General features: G+C 45.3%; 2 protein-coding genes across 4 annotated transcripts in view; both read left to right on the top strand.

Moving 5' to 3' along the window:
• Nucleotides 1-12,128: 12,128 nt before the first annotated feature.
• socs4 (suppressor of cytokine signaling 4) lies at nt 12,129-13,965 on the top strand. Its single transcript, XM_084010046.1, has 2 exons — nt 12,129-12,152; nt 12,749-13,965. Exon 2 carries the CDS (start codon nt 12,763-12,765, stop codon nt 13,945-13,947), a length of 1,185 nt encoding a protein of 394 aa, XP_083866172.1. The 5' UTR covers nt 12,129-12,152; nt 12,749-12,762; the 3' UTR covers nt 13,948-13,965.
• A 4,030-nt stretch (nt 13,966-17,995) lies between these two features.
• The window catches only part of wdhd1 (WD repeat and HMG-box DNA binding protein 1), a 15,628-nt gene continuing 9,264 nt past the window's right edge, over nt 17,996-24,359 (top strand). The window contains exons 1-12 of one of the 3 annotated variants that reach the window (XM_084009363.1): nt 17,996-18,065; nt 18,808-18,902; nt 19,869-19,980; nt 20,066-20,217; nt 21,050-21,161; nt 21,381-21,431; nt 21,500-21,595; nt 21,909-22,001; nt 22,722-22,828; nt 22,910-23,045; nt 23,677-23,890; nt 24,103-24,290. In XM_084009363.1, coding sequence (XP_083865489.1) covers nt 18,826-18,902; nt 19,869-19,980; nt 20,066-20,217; nt 21,050-21,161; nt 21,381-21,431; nt 21,500-21,595; nt 21,909-22,001; nt 22,722-22,828; nt 22,910-23,045; nt 23,677-23,890; nt 24,103-24,290 — 1,338 coding nt within the window. In that variant the 5' untranslated portion in view covers nt 17,996-18,065; nt 18,808-18,825. Of the gene's footprint in view, nt 18,070-18,807; nt 18,903-19,868; nt 19,981-20,065; nt 20,218-21,049; nt 21,162-21,380; nt 21,432-21,499; nt 21,596-21,908; nt 22,002-22,721; nt 22,829-22,909; nt 23,046-23,673; nt 23,891-24,102; nt 24,291-24,359 lie in introns of all 3 variants that reach the window. The other 2 variants (XM_084009361.1, XM_084009362.1) reach the window with 2 other exon arrangements.

The following is a 24,359-nucleotide window of genomic DNA, read 5'->3' as shown; positions in this document are numbered from 1 at the left end:
AGCTGGTGGAGATTCAACTAAACCAGGGGGAAACCTCAGTTCTTAAAAGTGAAGCCAACACTGAGGTGCCCTAAACCTGCATTCTCTCTGCTGGCCACCAGGGGGCGACTCCTCTCTGGTTGTATAGAAGTCTATGAGAAAATGGTCCTACTTCTCTCTGCTGGCCACCAGGGGGCGACTCCTCTCTGGTTGAATAGAAGTCTGTGAGAAAATGGTCCTACTTCTCTCTGCTGGCCACCAGGGGGCGACTCCTCTCTGGTTGAATAGAAGTCTGTGAGAAAATGGTCCTACTTCTCTCTGCTGGCCACCAGGGGGCGACTCCTCTCTGGTTGTATAGAAGTCTGTGAGAAAATGGTCCTACTTCTCTCTGCTGGCCACCAGGGGGCGACTCCTCTCTGGTTGTATAGAAGTCTATGAGAAAATGGTCCTACTTCTCTCTGCTGGCCACCAGGGGGCGACTCCTCTCTGGTTGTATAGAAGTCTATGAGAAAATGGTCCTACTTCTCCCTGCTGGCCACCAGGGGGCGACTCCTCTCTGGTTGTATAGAAGTCTGTGAGAAAATGGTCCTACTTCTCTCTGCTGGCCACCAGGGGGCGACTCCTCTCTGGTTGTATAGAAGTCTATGAGAAAATGGTCCTACTTCTCTCTGCTGGCCACCAGGGGGCGACTCCTCTCTGGTTGTATAGAAGTATATGAGAAAATGGTCCTACTTCTCTCTTGATGTATTATCTCAGTAAACATTGTAAACATGAGTTTATGGTCTCAATCTCTAGTTTCAAGTCTTCTTCAATCCAGCATGATGTTCATTTAGTACATTATGGTCCATTTAGAGTCCACCAGACCAGAAAGCAGGGGATGCTTTAGGGGGCGGGGCTTCCCTGCTGATTGACAGGTCGCTACCACGCTACCAATGCTAGTTAGCTACTAAGATGACTTTAACACTTAGCTGTAAAGTTGACCTTGAATTATGAAGCTAACTTTGTTAGCAGCTTCACACCAGAATCCACATGGATCCAGATCCAGTCAGGGTGCTGCTCTGCTGCTTGTGTTCGTCAGCTCCACCCGTCGCTCCTCCACAGTCCAAATATGGTCACTTCCTTCATTGGTTGCAAAAAAATCCAAGATGCCGAACTCAAGGCTGCACAATCCTGCTGACCAATCAGCCTTTAGCTTCGTGATGATGACGTGAAGTCATGTGACTGTGGCGTAGTACTTATGTTAGCGTTTTACTTCTGCCGATGGCATTCAGACTTCAAAAACCATAAAAGTCTTTTGTGAAGATTATTTTAACAAAGCATAAAAAAGCATCGCCTTCCTACCTGACTTTGTACGTCTTCAATGAATGTCAAAGAGATCGTTAGTGAAAAGTGAATTGCATTTTCATCTCCAGGAAGCAAAAGGTTTTGGGATGGATCCAGATACTTGACTTTTGAAGTGGTGCCATGGTGGGAAATACATTTGTGCACTTCTTGTTGGCTCCTGTGTTTCAGCACTGTAGAATGAGAGCTGTTGAGTTAAGGTTTGGTCAGTTTTCCAACGATAAGGGAATAAAAAAAATTGGAACATGACTTCTGCCTCGGGCCGGCCCTGTCGGCGAGGACAGCGATCACATCCCTCTGTGATGAACCGGCCCTGCCTGTTACATTCTGGGAATACGTGTGAATGGAAAATGAATGAACGGATAACACAAGCTGACACCTTGTCCTGGCAGCCTCCAACGTCCGATCTACGCCGCATTATTTCAGTGATTGTAAGCGACACCTCATTCTAGGTCGTTCATTTCAGGACAAATAAATCCAGTTTAAATGATGAAACTGGTTGAAACGGCTTTTTATTTTTTGAGTAGGTGTGAGGTTTGTTGTGTGTGGAGGTTGGAGAGTTGGAAATGTCTCGTTCTTTAAATGTACCTTCAGTTCTCAGACGTTTGATGCACCGAAACCGGCAAACAGTTCACATTTCTTATTTATTAATGTACAAATTGGCCTTTTTTGTTGTAAGTTGTAAATTCATACATTTAGGGTCGTGCACGTTAATAAACTCCTCCTAAAGAATGAATGTGATCGACTTGGTCGTATCTAAAGAAACGGCGCTTTCATGCAACACTGATGCAACGTTGTGGTCGTCACAAAAAGCGCCTTTCGCTTTTACAAGTTGTTGTAACTTCAAGGTACTTTGTCCAATCTGCTCAATTTTCTCAACCAGCGTGCTGAAAGCTACATTTACATTTAGATTCAGGGCATTTGCAGACGTACTTGCAGCTTAAATTCTAGTTGTTTTGCTTTTGGACAAAGCGAGAACAAACTCAGTGACTTTAAAGCAGCAGCATCATGATTATCTGAATGTTGCCAGACCAGCCTTATTGGAATACGTTCACATTAACAACTTTTATTTAGAAATAAGGAAAATGTGTATGGTCAACGTGCAAGAACATTACACATTAGAATGTTGTGTTATTGTTTTTAGTTTTGACAGATTAACTTCAGTTACTGTTCTGTCTGTTCATCACTCATCACTCATTCAATAAGTCATTTTAATGGGTCTTGAGTTTGGATATTTAATTTAATTATAGTTAATGCAAGAGTACAAATATGAGCATAAACATAATTTAGTGTTTTACATTAAAGGATAAGATTGGCTTGTTTTATCCCTGAAAGTAGAACTTAACTTAACTTAATGTGAAAACCAATGATCATTTAAAATCACACCTTGTACTGTGAAATGATTTGCAGTGTGGTTTTTATAAAATTGCATTTGGAGATTTCAAGCGTTTTCTCGTCTCCAGGTTTAAATGGTTTACATCTTATACAACGATCTTCAAGCTCAATGAACTAATAAGAGTGAATAATAAAAACGGTCATAAACACAGAGCTAATGACTGTCAGCATTGGTGCCTCTGCTGGTTTAAATCCCTTAGTCATGTCTCACTGCTGCCATCTAGTGTATACTGCAGTTAAACACATCATTTTTTTAAATTCATCCAGAAAACAAAGCACCTGATCGTGACTTTCCCGTAGTTCTGACTTCAACAGTGGGATCTTCACTAGCATGTGAAGGCAGCAGGAGTCCACGAACCAATACACGTCGTCATGGTGACGAGAACCAAAAACAGTGAGCTAAAAGAGGCTGAAAGCTCTGGAGGGCTGCAGACTTGGTAATTAAAGAGTGTGACACTAACCAGATTTTAAAGCAGGATTTGACTAAATTGAGGCCGAAAGCAGCAGCACCCATGTTTCACGTTTGCTCATGGGTTGAGTCGCCACACTTCCGCTGTAAGACAAGCCGCACAGACACACACAGTTCCTGGAATATCTGCTCTCTGCTATTGATTTTCACTGTTTTTTTATGTGTGCAAATGTAGATGACTAGCAAGAGACATACAACGCCCCCCCATCACTCTCTCTCTCCTCGGTTGCATTAGGAGACAGACAGGATGCGAGCCGGACTGTAAGCATGCAGACAGACAGGATGCGAGCCGGCCCGTAAGCATGCAGACAGACAGGATGCGAGCCGGACCGTAAGCATGCAGACAGACAGGATGCGAGCCGGCCTGTAAGCAGACAGACAGGATGCGAGCCGGACCGTAAGCATGCAGACAGACAGGATGCGAGCCGGCCCGTAAGCATGCAGACAGACGGGATGCGAGCCGGCCCGTAAGCATGCAGACAGACAGGATGCGAGCCGGACCGTAAGCATGCAGACAGACAGGATGCGAGCCGGCCCGTAAGCATGCAGACAGACAGGATGCGAGCCGGCCCATAAGCAGACAGACAGGATGTGAGCCGGCCCATAAGCATGCAGACAGACTGGATGCGAGCCGGCCCATAAGCAGACAGACAGGATGTGAGCCGGCCCATAAGCATGCAGACAGACTGGATGCGAGCCGGCCCATAAGCAGACAGACAGGATGTGAGCCGGCCCATAAGCATGCAGACAGACGGGATGCGAGCCGGCCCATAAGCATGCAGACAGACAGGATGCGAGCCGGCCCATAAGCATGCAGACAGACAGGATGCGAGCCGGCCCATAAGCAGACAGACAGGATGCGAGCCGGCCCATAAGCATGCAGACAGACAGGATGCGAGCCGGCCCATAAGCATGCAGACAGACAGGATGCGAGCCGGTCCGTAAGCATGCAGACAGACAGGATGCGAGCCGGCCCATAAGCATGCAGACAGACAGGATGCGAGCCGGCCCATAAGCAGACAGACAGGATGCGAGCCGGCCCATAAGCATGCAGACAGACAGGATGCGAGCCGGCCCATAAGCATGCAGACAGACAGGATGCGAGCCGGACCATAAGCATGCAGACAGACAGGATGCGAGCCGGACCATAAGCATGCAGACAGACAGGCTGGTGGGGATTCTCCGTCAGCCGTCTAAAAAAAAGAAACCTGGAAAAGCAGCTTCTATTTCATCATGTTGGACTCTGAAAGTACAAATCTGGTGCAAACCCATCATCGCGTGTGTGTGTGTGTGTGTGTATGTGTGTGTGTGTGTGTGTGTGTGGTAGGATATGAGCTCAGAGCCCCCAAAAGTACATGATTAAATACTCAGCTAATCAATACTCAGCAAAACCACATAGCTGTGTGTTTCTTCTAATGGTGAAGTGTGATTAAGAAAGACCTGACCAGAAGGTTATTAGAGAAGTCGAGTACTCCTAAAGTCTAAATGGAAATGTGCCGACACGGCGCAAAGAAGCTAACTGTAGCAATAGAACAATGGAATCTTATTTTTATTGATTTATTTTTTTAATTGTATTTTTGATTGACTTTCTACTGTAGTTTACCTTATCTATTATTATTATTATTATTATTATTACTACTATTAAAGTGCATCTAAGAGTGGACGCAGCTGCAGCTAGTTAGCTAGTTAGCCAGCTGTCCGCGAGTTAGCCAGCTAGCTCACGAATTCCTCGTTATGAAATCAATGTAGCTTCCTGCAGTGTGATTGGAGTGTGTTGATGACGCATTAAGTTCAGGGCTCTCAAACACACGCATTTCAACCAGTTCACACGCCACATCTAGTGTTTCTCACGCAGACAAATTACCGGATAATTAAAAAAAACTCTTATTTTACGACAATAGTTCACCGTAATGTGTTTCTGAAAACATTTTATGTGAGAAATAAGCTATGCAGTTGCTGAATCTGTCTTTATTTTAGATCGATAACGCTCAGTTTCAAAGATTTTCGACAGCTTGCGGGAGGCGACGCGACGCGACGGCATTGCACAGCTTCTTACATACCGTAAATCCTCTAATATAGATAATGGGAAGTGTGGAAATAACGCTGCCTGTGGACACCTTCAGCCAAAATCTCACTCTGAACTAAATTAAAAACTTGAGAGCCCTGTTAAGTTTGTGATATATTTGACCTAGCTAGTCCCTACGCTTCGTAGCGTTGCTACTCTGCTGCTACGTTAACGAGGCGCCATATGGAAGTAACAGGAAGTAGTCATGTTGTGAGCTCCGTCCTCCAACATGGCCGGTGTGAAGGGGAATCACAGCGACACCACATGTTGTTGGCCATGTGGCCTTCAAAGCCACGCTGTAATATGCTGAAACACAGTATGCCAGTGTGTGTGTGTGTGTGTGTGTGTGTGTGTGTGTGTGTGTGTGTGTGTGTGTGTGTGTGTGTGAGTCCAGAGTCCACTCCCGGCTTCGTGACTCTGTTTCCCAACACGGCGGAGAGGAGAAACTCTCTGGATGCACCTTGTTTGCGGGAAGCAGAGCGGCTGCAGGCAGAAATAAACCTCCCCCGAGGAAAGTCGATACGGCGGCTCGCGTAGCAGCAGATGGATATCCTGCATCTTAATGGAGACCAAACAGCATTCAATACGCACAAAGCATGGGAAACAGGAGAAGTGCTGGAGACCGGGAGTACTTTGAGCTCCCAATGAAGTATTATGACTAAAAAAACACATCAACGCTGGCGATGATATGGACGTTTCTTAGTCTTTCAAACCCGAGTCTGAGATGGTCGACCGTTTGGGAACGAAGCAACGTCATGAAAATAAAAGAATCATCCGTGCCGCTGAAAGTCGTAGAACTATTGATGGATGGATGCCACGATATTATTGGTTGATATCGGTCGGTGCTAGCTGATGTAAGCATGCGTCATATAAACAGAAGTGGGAATAATTCTGAAAATGTCTTGTGTTTTATAGCACCAAACAAATCACCCAAATCACCTGACATAATGAAATCATTGGTCTAAAGTGATTACGGATGCATTTAAATAGGAATAAACAGGATGATTGTGTCTGAAAACAAAATATTACAACTTTATGGGTGACAAATAAAAAATGAAATGAAAAATAAAATATTGGTTTCATCTTTACACTTTAAGTAAAAGTAGCGGTACAACTTCATTCCAACAGGCTCGGAAACAAACCAGGCTTTTAAACGTTAAACAATTAAAGAAAAAGGACAGGATGATTGTGACGAGGAGGCCAATTCTCCAAAAGATACAAGCATTCTTATACTTAGCTGTAAACTGTATTATTCATCACAAGTACACACATTATTTATCTAAATGTACTCATGAATTAGTTATTTATTCCATGAATGTCATTAAGGTATTAAAGAGACTTAAATGACAGAACATTACATTCTGTATTCTTAAGAAAGACATCATTTTAATTGTATTATTATTATTCAAATGTATACTGAGGAGGAACAGGAAATAGAATAATCCAATCATTAGGGGCAAATCAATAACACACAAAAATAAGGAATTAGAGCATCAGACCACAGTCGTCTAGTAAAATGTCCGAGAGCTCAGGTTTGCTGAGCGTGCAGAAAAAAAAAAGAATGGAATGAAATATGACTTTAAGTGAGATGTAATAAGACTCTGTGATATCTCAAGTGAGAGAGTCTTCTGATACGGATCAATGGAAACGACGGAGACCAGTGGAGCCACACAGCCCTGCTGATTCAATTTACCATCTCTGTAATTCACATGATTGTACTCAGTCAACACACACACACACACACGCACACACACACACACACACACACACACACACACACACACACACACACACACACTGAATGGTTAATAAAGGCAGAAATGCATGTGAAATGAAAGTAAAGCATAATATAATCATTAATAACAGGCTGGACTCTGACTTGGCCTGGGATTCTGGAAACACGGGGTGTGTCCCATTTCTCTTCTCAGGCAAAAACAATCACCAGATCAAACTCCAGATGCGGTTGTGGACAGATCGAGGTCCAAGTGAAGACTGTTTCTAAGAAGTGGACGTAGTCACCGTTGTCCGTTGGTTGGTGGACGACGCTTTTGAAGTCTCACGTGTGCCATCTTGGTTTTTTGATGATTGTTTGTATTGTTAAATGTCATCCAACGGCCATGAAATGAAGTCCTTGGTTGTCCAATAATTACAACTAGATGGCGCTGTCACGAAAAACTATAGGGTCCTTCAACTGTGGCCCTAAAACTCAAGTTTCCTCTGTTGCAGGACTACAGGTCTGGATGTGAAAAGTGAAGCCAATGCTGAGGTGCCTTAAAGTTGCATTCTTTCTAATGGCCATCAGGGGGCGAGTCCAAAGAAGTCGACCAACGCATTACAATTAATTTGTTAAATAGTCCCAAGATTGGAATCTGACCATTTGTGTATGCAGACACACATTTCCGCATCGCTCAGCATAAACATAAAAAACATGCATTTCAGTTGGAAGTATCATTCGTGCCTTCAGCAGTTTTCGTCATCATACTACAAAACAAAAGTTAGGTTTGGCACTTTGGTTAGATTTAGGAAAAACTACGTTTGGGCTTAAAACAGTTGCGTCCAGTTAGGGAAAGACAACTTAAAGTTCCAGTCGGCAACATTTTTTTAATCATATTCCCTGAAGCCGACACTACGCTCCGATAGAACAACATAAATCATCCGGTTTTAGAAAACGTGCACGTAGAGCCTGTTGTTTTAAAATATCAACAAATCCCGGATCATCCTGTCCAATCAGCACCCAGGGCTGTGTTCGTACACACATAGCCCCTCCCCCCTCGGGTCGTACCACTATCACAGGGGGGAGGCGGAGGGAAGTAGCAACAAGCTTCCAATTCCTCGGTTAAAAACCCAAACGAGGAGGTCCAAAACAACCAAGGAGAAGAAAACACAGGTGGAAAAGAAGGAAAAAAAGAAAGATGGCGACGGTGCCCGTGATAAAACCAGAGTCAACATCGGACCCGCGTTTCAAAGGTGGCGTGATCTAAGGGATTTCAAAGGGCACGAAGTCGAGGGGGAGGACCCAACTGATATTGGCCAATTTCCACTGGCGTTGCTTTCATGGTCAGCAATATAAAAAAAATGGACAATTTGTGGCGCTCATTGACTTTTTACTAGAGAAACGTCTGTTTCATGTCACGATACCAGACGAAGCACTTGACTCCAACTCCCTGGAGTGGGTCTATCCACGGGTCTGGACCCAGACCAGGAAGTCCTGCTGCTCCATCACCCCCCGAGGTCAAATATCTGGCTCTTCAGCTGCTTAATGCTCCACTACGATCACCAGCTCCAGCCTGCTGCTTGGCAGCGGACCAGCAGTGTACGTGGGCTGTAAGAGTCTTCTCCACGGCGGCAGAAGGGAAACAAAGAGCTGAAAGACGTTAAAGTGTCGTTTGTGATGGCATGTGAGCCGGACGTGAAATATTAAACTAATGTGCATCCAATGCTGAGTGCAAACAAAGCACCTCTGAAACTGTAGCACGTGCATTTTGTAGATTCACGTATCCGGACTGTATGAATGTCAATATATATATATAAAAAAAACCTGTAATAGCCTTCATATAAAAACACAAAGCAGAGTAGAGTCTCCATTCAATCAGAGCAGCATCACTTATTCATGAGCGCTCCGTCGGCTGGATCGATGCCTCTGTAATGTGGACTGATACGAGCCCCCCTGGTCGTGGGCCGAGTGGATTTCACCGACTGCAGGAGGCACTTTCCTGGATCAAACCCTGGACCCCCCCCCCCGGCACACTGGAGAAGATCTCAGGGAGCCGGTGCACCGGGCTTCAGGTGTAACATCTGTAAGGACTGTCTGTTTCCATTACTGGGGTCAATCAAGAACGTCACAAAATGTACACCAGGTACTTTCACTCAAAATGAAACAATATCTCAGAACCGTGATACGCTTTCGAGGAACCCACCGAGGAACCCACCGTTGTTGTATGTTAGGGGGGCTGGCTTAATTGTTCCCAAGCCCACCCCAAATATTTTCTTTATTTTCTATTTTAGGGTATACATAGAGCATGATAGTCTGTAGAAAGAATATTTAGACAGAAGCATTTCTGTAAAGCATATTAGTCTTTTTGTTTTTGATTTTACAGACACTGTATCCTCATTTAGCCTGAATAAATACAGAATAAATACATACAAAACACAGTTATTTGTGTAAATTTCACTGTGACCTTTAAAACCAGCCTTGGTTTATTCTACTTTATGACAGAAACACACTGTGATTGAACCAATCTACAGGACAGTAACTGGTGTAATTAAAGTACACTCTTTAGACCTGCAGTGTTTCTAACAGAGAGAGGAATTAGATACGCTATCACTTTAAGACACATTTACATCATCAGGTTCTGAGCATGCAGCTTTAATGTGTCTAAAAGTTAACATGACAGGAACTGTTGTTCAACAGAAGACAATGTGTGTTGCTTTAACTTGTAACTCGACTTCTTCCCTGGTTGTCGTTCTAATACGGCACTAAAAAGAGTCTGTAAATCCTAGTGATCCAAATGGATTGTGAGGTGAATTTTGAGACATTAAAATGACAGAAAGGGGTTCGTTTTTATGAATCAAACCACCGTTGTAAAAGTCAAAGTAGAGAGAGACAGAAATGAAACAGTGATTTTAATTTGCATTAGTTATATGAATCCTTTCAACCAGAGTTCAGACAGTTTAGATCCGGTGTCTTTACTGTTTTTTTTTTTATTTAATTTAATTTTTGGATCGATGTGGTTGTTTGCCAGAACATGTGGTGTTACCATCCTGCTGCTGGGCTGCGTGATAATGTGAAGAACATTAAATATTCAGCTCAGAGGAAGTGGAGTGTCACTACATTATCTGAGATGTCAGTCATTTATTGATGACTTTGCTTTATCTGGTCTATCAGAGCTGAGAGGTCTCACACACACACACACACACACACACACACACACACACACACACACACCCCAAACCACTGGGAGTAATATTATTTGTCTGATAGATGTAGACTATTTGTATCATGAATTATAGATTCCCCCAAAATGTCATCCACGCCGTGTGATGACATCACCTTGACAGATGAGTCCTCTCAGCCGCTGGAAGTTTGAACTGGGAAATTCAAAGGCTGTTCAATCGATAGTGAAGCTTTTTAAAACGCCTGCTTGTTTCCGAACTGTTCATTAGACCAGAGTCTGTCTCGTTAAACCCCCGGGAATAATCCGTTTGTAGTTTGGTATCTTCCGCAGACTCGATTTAAAAGCTCCCCATGAAATGTGCTTTGATGATTAAAGTTGAGCAACGGGCGTCTGATGAAATTAAAACAACATATATTAGCACACAGAAATAATAATAATAACTACAACAACAACAACAGGTGCATGAATATAACGCACAACTGGCTCAACCTCCCATCTAAAGACATAAAAAACACTTTCAAAGTCATCGTATAAGATATGAGAGACAGAAAGTAGGGTTAGGGAAGATTCTTTTATACTTTTAGCCTTTGAGTGTCTAATTTATATGCCTTGTTTTTTGTTCTATGTTTGATGTTTTGTTTTATGTGGATATGTCTTTTAACATCAGGGACCATGATGGAAACAAGTATCTGCACTTTGTCATGTTTTATCCTTTGGATATGTCTGTATTCCAAATCAATCAATCAATCAATCAATCAATCAATCAATCAATCATGGCAGAGAAACCTGGCACAAAAAAAACCATGGCAGTGATCAGACGTGGGACAATATGATGATTTAATTACCCCAAAATATCACGATATCATCCCGATAATGTTGCTTGAAATGCAAAAGAGCAGAAAAAGAAAACATTCTGGAATCACTTCACATGACATTTTGTTGAGAAACAAATACTTTTGGCAGAAAAACATCTCATTTGAAACTATAAATCCGGTGTAAAGGAGGTGATGATTTCAAAGTTTCATGATTACCCCAAGCAAAATATTTGCTATTCACGATATTATCCTCATCCTATCCATTATTATAAAATATGCTTAAAATAACTCATAACAATGTGAAATCACTTAACATTTGTTCAGAAACAAATATATGTGTGTGTATATATATATAAAGGATAAAGAATTGTAAAAAATAGCAATATTGTGTGAGTATGTTCTTTGTTACATGATACTTCCTGGACTTGTCCACCATGACGGCGATCTAGACAGCTTTTCCCTCGTTACGATATTCACGATTATCCACGATAACTTATCGCGATCCAAGACAAAGTCCTGTATCGTCCCGGTTATATATTCAGTGTGTGTACTGGTAGTTCTGTTAGCTGTTAGCTGTTAGCCAAACACACGCGTGTCTGGGTGTAGCGATGTCTCACTAGCGCCCCCTACCTGCCCTCGGCCAGTCAACAGTAGTGAGTGAGGAATCAGCCGACAGTCAATGGCAGGATGTGAAACAAGAAATGTGTTAAAATATTCCTGGGTTTGCTGCAGCAGAATGTGTGATTAGCCGTGGACAGACACGGAGGTGCACACCCGCTCACGCACGTGTCCGGTTGCATGCTCCTCCCCCGGCGGAGATGACGACGATAATAACAATAATTCACTTTGTGAATGAAAGAGCACTCTCCGGCTGCTCTGCTCCTCTCTGCTCTTTCTTTTTTGGGAGATGGAAATCTGTCAATGGACGTGTAAGAGGATGTCTCTCTGCCATTAACCTGAAACAACCCCCCCCCGCCCCCCCACTCCACTATCCCTCCCTCCATTCAGACCCAGAGAGGACCAGAGAGGAAGCTGCTGCCCCCCCTCGGGGATTCGGCATCATAATTATATAGGAGGGGAAAACAGCCGGCCGTCTGTTAGAGCCGGAGCTGCAGGCGTGTCACACATGTCGGCTAATGTGCAGCGAACAACTGGTCGTAACACGGATGTGGACGTCTGACACCGTCTGGAAGGTAGGATTACCTCCTCAGATACAGCTGGAGATAGTACTTTGATCAGTTTAGTATTGTCTGATACCATCAAACTACTGCCGATACCAATATAACTATCTTGAGAGTTTAACCAAACCAAATCATCTGGACGGAGCATGAAGAGTTTCTGTTTGGTCCATTTTCCTCTGCATGCTGCTTTTGTGAACTCTGCGGTCTTAATTTGATTTCTTGCAACCTGAGATGATCGGGAGAGAAATCTCCACATGAGCCTGTGAGTCCTGGACCCAAGTATTAGATAGCAGTCCTGAAAACAAAGATTTAGAAAAAACTTCTTGAAGGGTTTTTATTATTTGGTCAGGGTGTAGCTGGATCCGATAAATGTGTGAAGAATAAGAGTAAAGAATCCAACGTGGCTCTGAACAGATAGATTTCATCATAGATTTGGAGACCATTAAGGTCCCAACTCCAACTAAAGAGAAAGAAAAACATTTGATCATTGTGAGCTAGTGGGACAATGTTGTCCTTCCTTTTGATAATAGGCCGAATGAAGAGTTAATGATGATGAGTCATGGTCCTATAATCCTGTTAAGCGTCTGTGTTTGACTCCACAGAGCGAGGAGAGGAAGCCGCCATGTCAGAGAAGAAGCCACGAGGCTCGGACACACGTCCCAAATGTGGCCTCCGCAGCTGGAGCGCCGACAGCTACGTCTGGCGGGGGAAGAAACGCTCCCGGAGCTCTCGCAACGGGTCGAGTCCCGGCGGGCTGGAGGCAGAGGCGGCGGAGGAGCTGGGCGTGCGGTCCACATCCTGTCCGAGGCGGCGCAGGGAGAGAAAGTGTAGCTGCGGCAGCCTCGGGGAGGCGTTGACGTCCGCAGACATCGACGTGGTGTGTCGGAAGGCCTTGTCGCGGCGCTCCCTGCGGCAGAAGTTTCAGGACGCCGTGGGCCAGTGCTTCCCGCTGCGCTCCCACCACCACCACCACCATCACCACCACCCGCCGGGATCCTCGCGGCCCTTCTCGGTGCTCTTCTGGTCCAAGCGGAAGATCCACGTCTCAGAGCTCATGCAGGACAAGTGTCCCTTCTCGCCCAAATCTGAACTGGCCCGATGTTGGCACCTCATAAAAAATCACGCCACCCACTCGAGTGCCCTCAAGGACATGGAGGCCCCCCTCAGACCCAACGTCTCGTCCTCTTCGACCTCCCCGCCACAGACCCCTCTCTCCTGGGAGGACATCTGCTGCTCTCCGGGGCCTGGAGGCACCAGTCTGGAGGACTGGGACCCCTCTTGTCCCCACGGGGGGGCAGAGGGCAGCTGTGGCCACACTGACTACATCCTGGTCCCGGATCTCCTCCAGATTAACAACAGCTCCTGTTACTGGGGCGTGCTGAACCGCTTCGAGGCGGAGGAGCTGCTGGAGGGCAAACCGGAGGGGACCTTCCTGCTGCGAGACTCGGCCCAGGACGAGTTCCTCTTCTCAGTCAGCTTCCGCCGCTACAGCCGCTCGCTGCACGCCCGCATCGAGCAGAACGACAAGCGCTTCAGCTTCGATGTGCGAGACCCGTGCATGTACCGGGATCCCAGCGTGACCGGACTACTGAGACACTACAGCGACCCGGCCACCTGCCTCTTCTTTGAGCCGCTCCTGTCCCGGCCGTTACCCCGGACCTTCCCGTTCACCCTGCAGCACCTGTGCAGGGCCGCGATCTGCAGCCTCACCACGTACCAGGGCATCGACAACCTGCTGCTGCCCCCTCAGCTCAGGGACTACCTCCGACAGTACCACATCAAGTGTGACGGGGCCTGCGCTGTGTGACAGTCCGAAGCAGGCCTCGGATCGGACAAGCAAAGACAACAAGATTATTAGCATCGAATTCCAGGTAGCTTTGCTGGTGCATACCTTTGAGGTCCGAAAGGTGATTCATTTAAGGTAAACCGGACCTACAAAGCCTTCTTTGCAGGTCTGAATCCACAAACTGTAGGAAAACATGGACGTTATGTGTCTTCCTTCAGAACTAGGATGGTTTGAAGCCCTGGATAAAGACTTTCTGGAGCCAAGTTAAGAGACGCTTGTATACTTGCCTTAATACCCTTAATGAACGATTCTCACCAAGACATTTGACTTTAACCCTCACCTTTTTTGTGGAATATTGACTCTTGAAGTCGGAGCATTTCGCCACCTTTGAGTTGAGTTGTGCGGGTATCTAGTATCTGGTATCTAGTATCTGTAGTCGCCACTAGAGGAGCTGCACCTTTCATGGTTTCCTGGCTGGAGACCAAACCTCCGGTCTTGTAGACATAGAAACAGAATAGGAGTAGAAGGGACATTAAACAGGTTCAAATCAGCGTAGCAGGATGCTCAGATTTCTGTGTGGTTCTGACTCACGGGAAGTTAGAATCAGTGAGGTTTCTATCAGTGGAGTCGTATCGTTACGTGGACAGACGGAGAAAATAAGTACAATTTAACAACTTAATCACACTCTTGGCACAGCGCAGGAAAGCACACAGTTATGATGGCTAGTTAGCCAATAGACAGCTGGCTTGCTTATTCCACCATGCTTTAATGCTACACTGGTTACAGGGAAAGTAAGCTGAGCAGCCGGCTCGTGGATATGCAGAGTCCCACACTCCCTGCTAACGACAAGCTAACTAGCTAACTAACTAGCCAGACTTCCGTCTCTTCCACTGTCTATGGCCTCACTGACGTGTGCTGTCACCATAGCAACTAGCAACAATCCCCAACGTTCTTTTTTTTTTTATGTCTGCTCTACTCCTGTTCTATTTCTATGCATGTACCTTATTATAATAAAAATGTGATGCTTTACTTTTCTCCAGGGACTAAAACAACATCCGGTAAAACATTATTGACTTTCTAACTGAACTGTGTTTTTTCGACCTCTGGCCTTGTTCGGGTGAAGTAAACCCTGTTGGTCTAACTAATCAATCAAACCAGAGGTCGTGAACCTCATGTACCTGCAAACTGAAGGCGAGAGGACTTCATCAGAGTTTACCCTGTAAATCAATGTGTGTGAGAGGAAGATAGAGGAGATATACACTTCAAATACCATCAACACGTGGGACCACTCCATGCCTTTCAACAGCTGTATTCTCCTCAGCAGCCACAAGATGGCGGCACAACTGCACTGATGGGAAGTCTTCTTCAGTCCTCGTCTGAGCTGAACCCTCCTCCGTTAATGTAAATTAATATTATTATTTAATAACATGTTGAACCTCTTCACAAGTACTGTTATTGGAAAACAACTCTTTACATGTTGGAGTCCTGGAGGTCTCAGAGACCTGTAACCTAAAGAAAAACATGCAAATACAAACTTCACTAATTTGACAGCTCATTTAGAAGAAAACACAACCAAATACAGAAATTCTGGTCACACAGAACTCAGTGGAACAGATTTTCTGGTTTTCATGTATATTTGCTGTTAAAGAGCATCTGGTCGGCTCCTTTTTTTGGTTCACACTCGTGTTTCAGGTTCCTATTAGAACATATTTACATGCTTTAATGATCAAAAAACACTTCTTGACCCCCCCGCCCCTCCCTCCCAAAAAGCCCAGTCTGCTCTAATTGGTCGACCTCTCAGTGTGTTTGTCACCAGAACCAGATACCAGGAGTGGTTCTGCTGAGGAAAGTAATGACATGAATCCCAGCCTCTTGTTCTTCAGCTCCTCTTCCTCTAGGCGTCCAGACGAAGGACATCTACGTTTCCACGCTCAGTGTGGGCGGGGCTAACTATGATGGAGGAGAGTAACGCCATTTGGACATGGACTTTAGGTTTTAACACAGATATTTTACATATGAATAAAACTATGAAAACCAAAAGAACTGGAAGAATCAGAAAAGCCTAATGCGTCCTCTTTAGTCCTCTTTAGTCCTCTTTAGTCCTCTACAGTCCACTACGGCACCAAGAAGTATTCTACAAAGTATATGAATCATGAATGGAGGCATATATGTTATATTGTATTTGCCACCGATGCAAACCAATAAACAGCAGCGACTGCGTGTCAGGTGTGTTTGTGTCCATGCTCACCCATCCTGGAGTCACAGACAGTCAGACAGACAGGCTAATGGTTTTGAAGTGTCGCTCTGTGAACGCTTCATCCTGCTCTCCGGAAAGGACACCTCTAAATGCCAAGCGCCTCAGCGGAGCAAAGGGAGGAGATAAGGACATGAAGAGGACTGTTTCTCCATCATAAGTGGGAGGAATTCAGATTAGTTCTATTTTTTTTCAACTGATTCAAGTAGAGATGTTTTTTTTTTTCAACTGATTCAAGTAGAGATGTTAAAAAAAAGGTGACAAACCTGCATGAAGCTTCCTCATACGGCCATTAGCTTCTCAGGGAAGTGTCATGTTACTTCTACATGATCAGGTTATTAGATGTTGGGAATCAAGTTATTTATCTTTATATGCACAGTTACAATTCAGTTCTTAGGTCTCAGGCTCCCTCCAACTGTCTTCATATCAAAAACCATCAGAATAAATATTTAAAAATAAATTAAATATGATAAATCTAAGAGGTAAGAGTGCAACAGTATAAATATATAGGATCAAATATAATATAAAATATGGTTTATATGAATAATAAAATGAGTCATGACTGGATTCTGCACCGACTCTGAGATCTAAGTATATATATTTATATATTCTTTTATTTGTTCATTTAATAGGGACAGTGCATATGTATGGATCATTATGGATTTCAGTATAAATACACAATGTAAGTACGCTAGAGTTAGCACAGTGGCTAGATTTCATCTATTGTCCCGAGGCAGATAGCATATAAAAGTATAAATGCAGGTCCAGCTGATGAACCACAGACCAAATCTATCTCTGACTGTCTCCATGTCAATGGACAGAGTTCAGGAGCCTCGTCTATTGATTTCCCTGACCCTCATGCATGAAATATTCATGTTTCCTTGTTCCATCCAGTTAGCCAGCATCGTCTTTCAGCGACTCCAGAGGAGAAGCGTCTGTTACATCAGAGACACTTTTACATTTACAGATGATTATGACATGAAACCGCATCGCTCATTTGTGTGGTCTTGAACACACTCTTCTTTCTGTGACATTACATTACGTGTTCACGCTCTGATTCTTACACGCTGTTCCATGTGACCTCAGCTGTCTGACAACGGAGCACTTCCTGTTGCACTAATCAAATTCTCCCCTGGGACTCAGCCAATGGCAGGTTGCTTTATAAGATATAGATTTATTTATAGCATCTGTATCCATGTATTTGCACATAAATAGAAATAGCAGCCAAGAATAAGGACAGCATATCTATAACAATAAATACAAAAAATAAAGGACAGGTTATGTATGCAAGTAGTGAAAAAAAATCATGTTCATATATAACATTATATAAAATATATAAAAAGAATCAATGACCAACAATAAAATAAAACATCTATATATACACATACTATTGACAGCTCTGTAAATGGGCCATTCTTCATAATGCGTACTTTATATTTTGGTACTTTAAGTATATTTAATTGAAGTTTAATTTTGAACTCAGCTAAGGACTTGACTTAACAAACTTTTTACAATATAAGTAGTATTTACTTTAAGTAGGATTACTACTTTTTACCCTTAGTAGAGATCTCTACTTATTAATTATTAAACTTTTTTATTTTTTTATAATTTATTTTTTTATTCCAGTCAAGGTCCAAATAAATAATAAAAACACAGATTACATAAAAATATTACAATACAAGGAATGATGAATTAGTATTCCTGCTTTTCCCTCAGTAGAGATCTCAGTGCTGAATATCACGCTGCGTGGCTCCAACGTGAGGCGCTGCGTCATGACGTAGCTGGCGGGAGTCGTGACGCTGCGCTTCCTTGTTGTTCACGCAGCGCGGGAGATTCGGGAGAAGAAGAGGAGAAGACGAGAGAAGAAGAGGCAGCCGGCGAAGCGGTAAGTCGTCTACCGACTCGCTCATAACTGGCGTTAGAAAACGTCATGTAGTCCGAGTTCAACGTGTCACGTGAGAAACACCGGTTAGTGACGCGACCGTTGACGTTAAAACACCGTAAGTTAGCTAACGCTACGTTGTTGTTAGCTTCTCCCCCCGGCGTGCTAGCCGTAGTTAACCGGCAATGGGAGAGATGCAGGGCCGCTACGGTGCTGGAAAAGTGTTTGGATTCAGAATAAAGTGCTTGAAAGTTCTTGAAATGTGTTGTATGTGATGACATCTATGATAGAACAGAGGAAAGAAGATCTCCATATCTGAGGGACTGAAAACAGCATTTCCTGACATTTCTTTATGAAAAATGACTTTTGATGATGAACAGATGATGAAAATAGTTGGTGATTATATTTCTGTGGATCTGTTAGTGGAATTAGTTTTCCTTTCATTTGTGGTCCTTCTGTAAAAAGCTGTCTCCAAACATCATGTTGGTTGTTTAGAGGACAATAACATCTCATTTAATGTGATGAACAAGTGACATAATAAGTAGACTCAATACTGACCATTGGATTGATACAAATATGGAGTTTACCACAGCTGGAAGGGGCTGGAAAAGCATGGAAATGCTCCTGGAAGTGCTTGATAAGTGCTTGAATTTGACTTTGGAGAAGGTGTATGAACCCTGGAGATAATCACTGTGTGTGTGTGTGTGTGTGTGTGTGTGTGTGTGTGTGTGTGTCTGCCTGACAGTCTGGTGGTTTTGTGAAGATGCCTTGTGAGAGGAAGCCGATGCGCTACGGTCACTCGGAGGGACACACCGAGGTCTGCTTCGACGACTCTGGGAAGTAAGTCCAGTCATCATAGATATAATAAATTAATATCATGTAATAATAATAATAATATATCATATAATAATGTCTGTATTTGTGTTGTGGTTAATGGCAGCTCTTCTAATGTAGATCTCTGTGTGGATCCTCTTATAGTCCAGGTCAGCGAGATACCATCTAATTCTGACTCCTCCCTGGTGTTAAATCACTCACTGTTAAAGGTTGAGTAGGGATTCTATTCAGAAACACTTTCTGTGATATGAGTTGAAATCCGATAGCAATGAATACATTAAATGCTCTGACATAAAACATTTTAAATAATGGGATCTGTGGAATCTGTAAAAACCTCGTCAGGCCAGAGAAAATAATTGGATGTTTGGCGTTCTGGGGGCGGGGCTTTGAACAGAGGAGTTTATTGGTTCGGCGATGCGTTGAAAGTCGCTGTGGTTTTTCCAAATTGCCTACAATCACAGCGTTGTTTATTTGATCTAAAATGACTGTATTACTCTTTAAAAAAAAGTCTTGGCTGCATCCCATTGGCCAACAGTTCGTTTGTAACCAGGAAGCGGTGAGATAAATGAGCTTGTATGAGATACGGCAACAACGTTAGTTTCCGATCCAAATTCAACGTAGAGAAGAAGAAACTCCCAACACTCCCAATATGAACGTGAGGAAGACACACTGAGAGAAGTCGCACAAGCCCGAGGTCTAACTCTCAGCCAACCGTTGACCTCCTTTAGACTTTGGCTCCGCCCCTCCGAGCTGTCAGTCACAAAAGAGCCAAGAATGTTAATACGCCTGAAGTTGAAGGAGGATTTTAACGACGAAGCGAGAATTAATAAACTAGACAAACATTTTCAGGAACATTCTGGAACGTTTATTGAGTCTGGATGTTTTTGTACTTGAAGTTTCAGTCTGCTACACAAACCCGGACCTTTTCAAAGCCAACGGTACTTTAGGAGGTTTCCTTCCCCTCGTCCTCAGGTTCATCGTCACCTGCGGCAACGACGGAGACGTTCGGATCTGGGAGGGTCTGGACGATGACGATCCGAGGTTCATCACCGTCGGGGAAAAGGCGTACTCCCTCGCACTCAAGGTCCGTGATGCTCCGGGGTCTTTGATGTAACGGACAAGCCTCCGGTTGAAGGCTGACCCGCGTTCTTCTTGTTCCCCGTCTGCAGAACGGCAAGCTGGTGACGGCGAGCTCCAACAACACGGTGCAGATCCACACGTTCCCCGACGGCGATCCGGACGGCATCCTGACCCGGTTCACCACCAACGCCACGCATGTCGCCTTCAACAGCAGCGGCTCCAGAGTCGCTGCCGGGTCCAGGTAAAGATCGCAGAACCAGGACCACCGTGCTCTTAATGTGGCGGGGCGTGCTTTAACTGGTTCCTGTGGGTCTGATGAGTGTCTGACTTTTTTGTTTTTGGACCAAGGAAGGCTCATGTGAGGTGATTCCAGTTTCAGCGCCAGTGCCAGACCCGTTGGAGGGACCCCCGAGGTCTATAGAGACCCGGTGGAGGGACCCTCGAGGTCTACAGAGACCCGTTGGAGGGACCCCCGAGGTCTATAGAGACCCGGTGGAGGGACCCTCGAGGTCTAAAGAGACCCGGTAGAGGGACCCTCAAGGTCTACAGAGACCCGGTGGAGGGACCCCCTATTACATATCCTATAAAACTGTGTTGTGCATTAAAATAAGACAGACAGACAGACAGACAGGCAGACAGGCAGGCAGGCAGGCAGACAGACAGACAGACAGACAGACAGACACACAGACAGGCAGGCAGACAGCAGCGCTGTGGGATTGCCTCATGATTGGTCCTGATTGGAGGTAAACGTCTGTGTGCTACCAGAATTGATCCCCCCCCTGGACGGGGGGAGAGCAGCGGCGTGCGTGGCGCCTCATCGATGCCGCTGCTTTCACGCCGGTAATTTCTCTTCTCGTATTGATCGTGAAAACAGTTCAGCCATCTGAGGCTGTTAGGACCAAATTTGACATCTGCGTTCTGGCGGATGTTGGAGGAAATCAGGTTTTCTATTTTTGGATTCTCTCGTTCATCGATGTGATGATTAGCGGCGTTCCCAGCCGGCGTCCTTCCTTCCGTCACACCGCCGTCGCTGAACGCAGATAATGTGATCCTGTTTTTGTTCCTTCCCTCAGCGACTTCATGGTGAAGGTGGTGGAGACGGCGGACAGCAGCCAGCAGAAGACGCTCCGGGGCCACGAAGCGCCCGTCCTCAGCGTGGCCCTTGACCCCAAAGATGACTTCCTGGTGGGTGGAGCTCTTTTCACAGACAGGAGAACCGGCCAGGATGTGTTCTAGAGACCTAATAATATCAGTTGAAGTGTGGCTGTTTCCCTGCTTGACTCCTCTTTAAAGCCACAAGACTCGTTCATAAAAAAACACCAAAATAAAGGCTGTTTTCCTCCCGTTGTCTGACACGGATGCATCTCCAGCAGTATATGAGTTGATGAGTGTTTCCTCTGCCAGGCGTCGGCCAGCTGTGACGGCTCCGTGGTGGTCTGGAGCATCGAGGAGCAGGTAGGTGGCGGTCTCTTTAAAGGTCCGGCGGTCCGTCAGGACTCTGATCTGCTTCTGTGTGCGTTCAGGCTCAGCTGACCAGCTGGCCTCTGCTGCAGAAGACCAACGACGTCAGCAACGCCAAGTCTCTGTGCCGGCTGGCCTGGCAGCCCGGCACGGCCAAGGTCAGTGCTCCTATTGGTCGAAAGCTGTGACGGCAAAGATAAATCACACACGCTAGACTTTGGGTTGTTATATGTTCTTTATTTACTGTATTATATTGGAAAGGAATGGCTATATGAGTTATTGCAATACTCTGCATTTATTTCACAAAATGTTAAACAATGAGATGACATCACGAGGCCTCTGATGAGTCACACCTCTGTTGAATAAGACGTGTTTTTCAAAAGGTTTGGTGTGTTTTTATGCAAATCTGTAAGATAATGTTGAAGATGTGAACCATGTTTGGTGGTTGAGGTTTCTGTGTTGCTTGTCCAGTTGTTGGCGGTTCCCGTGGAGACGAAGGTGCACCTGTACGAGCGAGGCTCCTGGGACCATGTGACCACGCTGTCTGACGACCTGCTGACTCAGGTAGGTGGACGTACGCTGACTTCATGTTCTGAGTATAATAACGATACGGGATACAAACGTGTTTTTATCCTTTATCAATGCAGGGAGACCTGAATTATTTATGATCATCTTATTTTTTTATCTGTAATCAATAAAACATTTGTTTCATAACTAAATGTTCAGGGATTCAAGTGTTTTAGTGCCATTCTAAGAGGTTTATGCACATTATGATGATTATCAGGATAACGATTGTGAATCTCAAATCATTTTGGAATCGATAAGACAGATCTGGTCACGTGAGACTAAAGTACATGAATGAATATTTGTAATAATACCGGCTTCGGTACCCATCCTTACAAATGATTTCAACCCAAATGTATAGAAATCATTTTGGCAGAAGATGTTCACATTCCTGTAAAAGTCTAAAAGTGATCTGTGAGAGTGTTTAGAATAATGACCAGAGTTGTTGTTCTCCCAGCCGCCTGCTGGTCTTCTTGATTAGAAGCAGATGTTTCGTGTTGGAAGCAGATGTTTGATGAGCTGCTTCATCTTGGACTCTCTGAACTACATCTGTAGCCGCCGTGTTAAAACACCTTTTCTTTGGAATGAGTTGTGTCCTGGGTTCCTCCCTCCTTCCCCTCGTCTATCTGACGTCTTCAGACCAAATATGTGATCAGATCTGAAGACACCAGACCGGGACTGAAGGTCCGATCTGTTTCTAAAGGCCTGTTGTGTCTACAGCTGGTCAACGTGGTGGTCTGGTCTCCCTGTGGGCGCTTCCTGGCGGCCGGCAGCGTGGGGGGCTCGCTGACGGTGTGGGACGTGAGCAGCAAGCTTTGTGTGGAAAGGTAAGATCTGAACGGGGCTCGAGTGGCGTCTCCATGGCAACGGTAGACGCTTGAGTTGATGTTGTCTCGTCTCCGCTGCAGGCAGAAGCACGAGAAGGGCTTCACGGTGTGCTGCCTCGCCTGGCATCCGTCAGGCAGCCAGATCGCCTACACGGACACGGAGGGCTGCCTGGGCCTGCTGGACGGACTCTGCACCGCATCCACCACCACCGCCAAGGTACCGCCCCCCCAGAGGTCTAGATAGACCCTCATATCAGTCCAGAGACCAGACCAGACTATGTGGAGGAACCAGAGACTGTCTGTGGTCCCCCAGAGGTCTAGATAGACCCTCACATCAGTCCAGAGACCAGACCAGACTATGTGGAGGAAGCAGAGTCTGTCTGTGGTCCCCCAGAGGTCTAGATAGTAGCTCACATTAGTCCAGAGACCAGACCAGACTATGTGGAGGAACCAGAGACTGTCTGTGGTCCGCCAGAGGTCTAGATAGACCCTCACATCAGTCCAGAGACCAGACCAGACTATGTGGAGGAAGCAGAGTCTGTCTGTGGTCCCCCAGAGGTCTAGATAGTAGCCCACATTAGTCCAGAGACCAGACTATGTGAGGAACCAGAGACTGGTCTGTCTGTGGTCCCCCAGAGGTCTAGATAGTAGCTCACATTAGTCCAGAGACCAGACCAGACTATGTGGAGGAACCAGAGACTGTCTCTGGTTTGACTTTTACTTCTGAGTAGTATTCTGAGTATGTTCACCGTGTGGTATTCGTACTTTTATTTAAAAGTCAAATATAAAATCTGTGAATACTTGTTGATGTATTAGCGTTTGTTTGAAACGAGTCCTCCGTTCAGCAGGAACCAGCGAAGAAAGCAGCCAAAGACTACGACGACCTGTTTGATGACGACGATGACGACCGGCTCATGGATGAAGGCCTGAGTGACACCAACTCGCCGGCCAAGAAAGCGGTTGCCGGGGACAACGACGGCGACGATGACGATGACTTCCTCGTGCCTGCGACGGGGCGGGTGAAGAACCGCGGGGCGATCCTGGACGACGAGAACTCTCTGGGTGAGTCCGAGTCCACAAAACCAAAACATGGATTTTCAGCTTTTACTTTTTTGCTTAAAATGATCAACTTTAAAGTCTTAAAATATTTAAATGTTCAGATCACGAGCTAAAACCAAAAGCAGCCCATTTGAGAAGCTGATCCAGAGGAGATTTTCTTCTCTGATCTATTGTATTTATTCTGTGCTGTGATTCTCTGCGTCTGTCCTCTCTAGACGCCGGGTCGCTGAAGCTCGGTCACGACAGATTCGGCGGCGATGATGATGGCGAGGACGGCGGCGGCGTTGTGGTGCCCGTGGCGGCGGCCCCGCTGCAGCCCGTCTACGAGGGGCCGATGCCGACGCCCCCCCAGAAGGCCTTCCAGCCGGGCTCCACCCCGGCACACCTCACTCACCGCTTCATGGTACGCTCCTCTTCTTATGTTCTCAAAACGCACGGCCGGGTCGTTTCCATCCTTTTGTCCGAGGCCGTC

This window comes from Eutrigla gurnardus, assembly GCF_963514095.1.
Source record: "Eutrigla gurnardus genome assembly, chromosome: 1".
NCBI lineage: Eukaryota > Metazoa > Chordata > Actinopteri > Perciformes > Triglidae > Eutrigla > Eutrigla gurnardus.
This window is presented reverse-complemented; position numbering and strand designations above follow the sequence as displayed.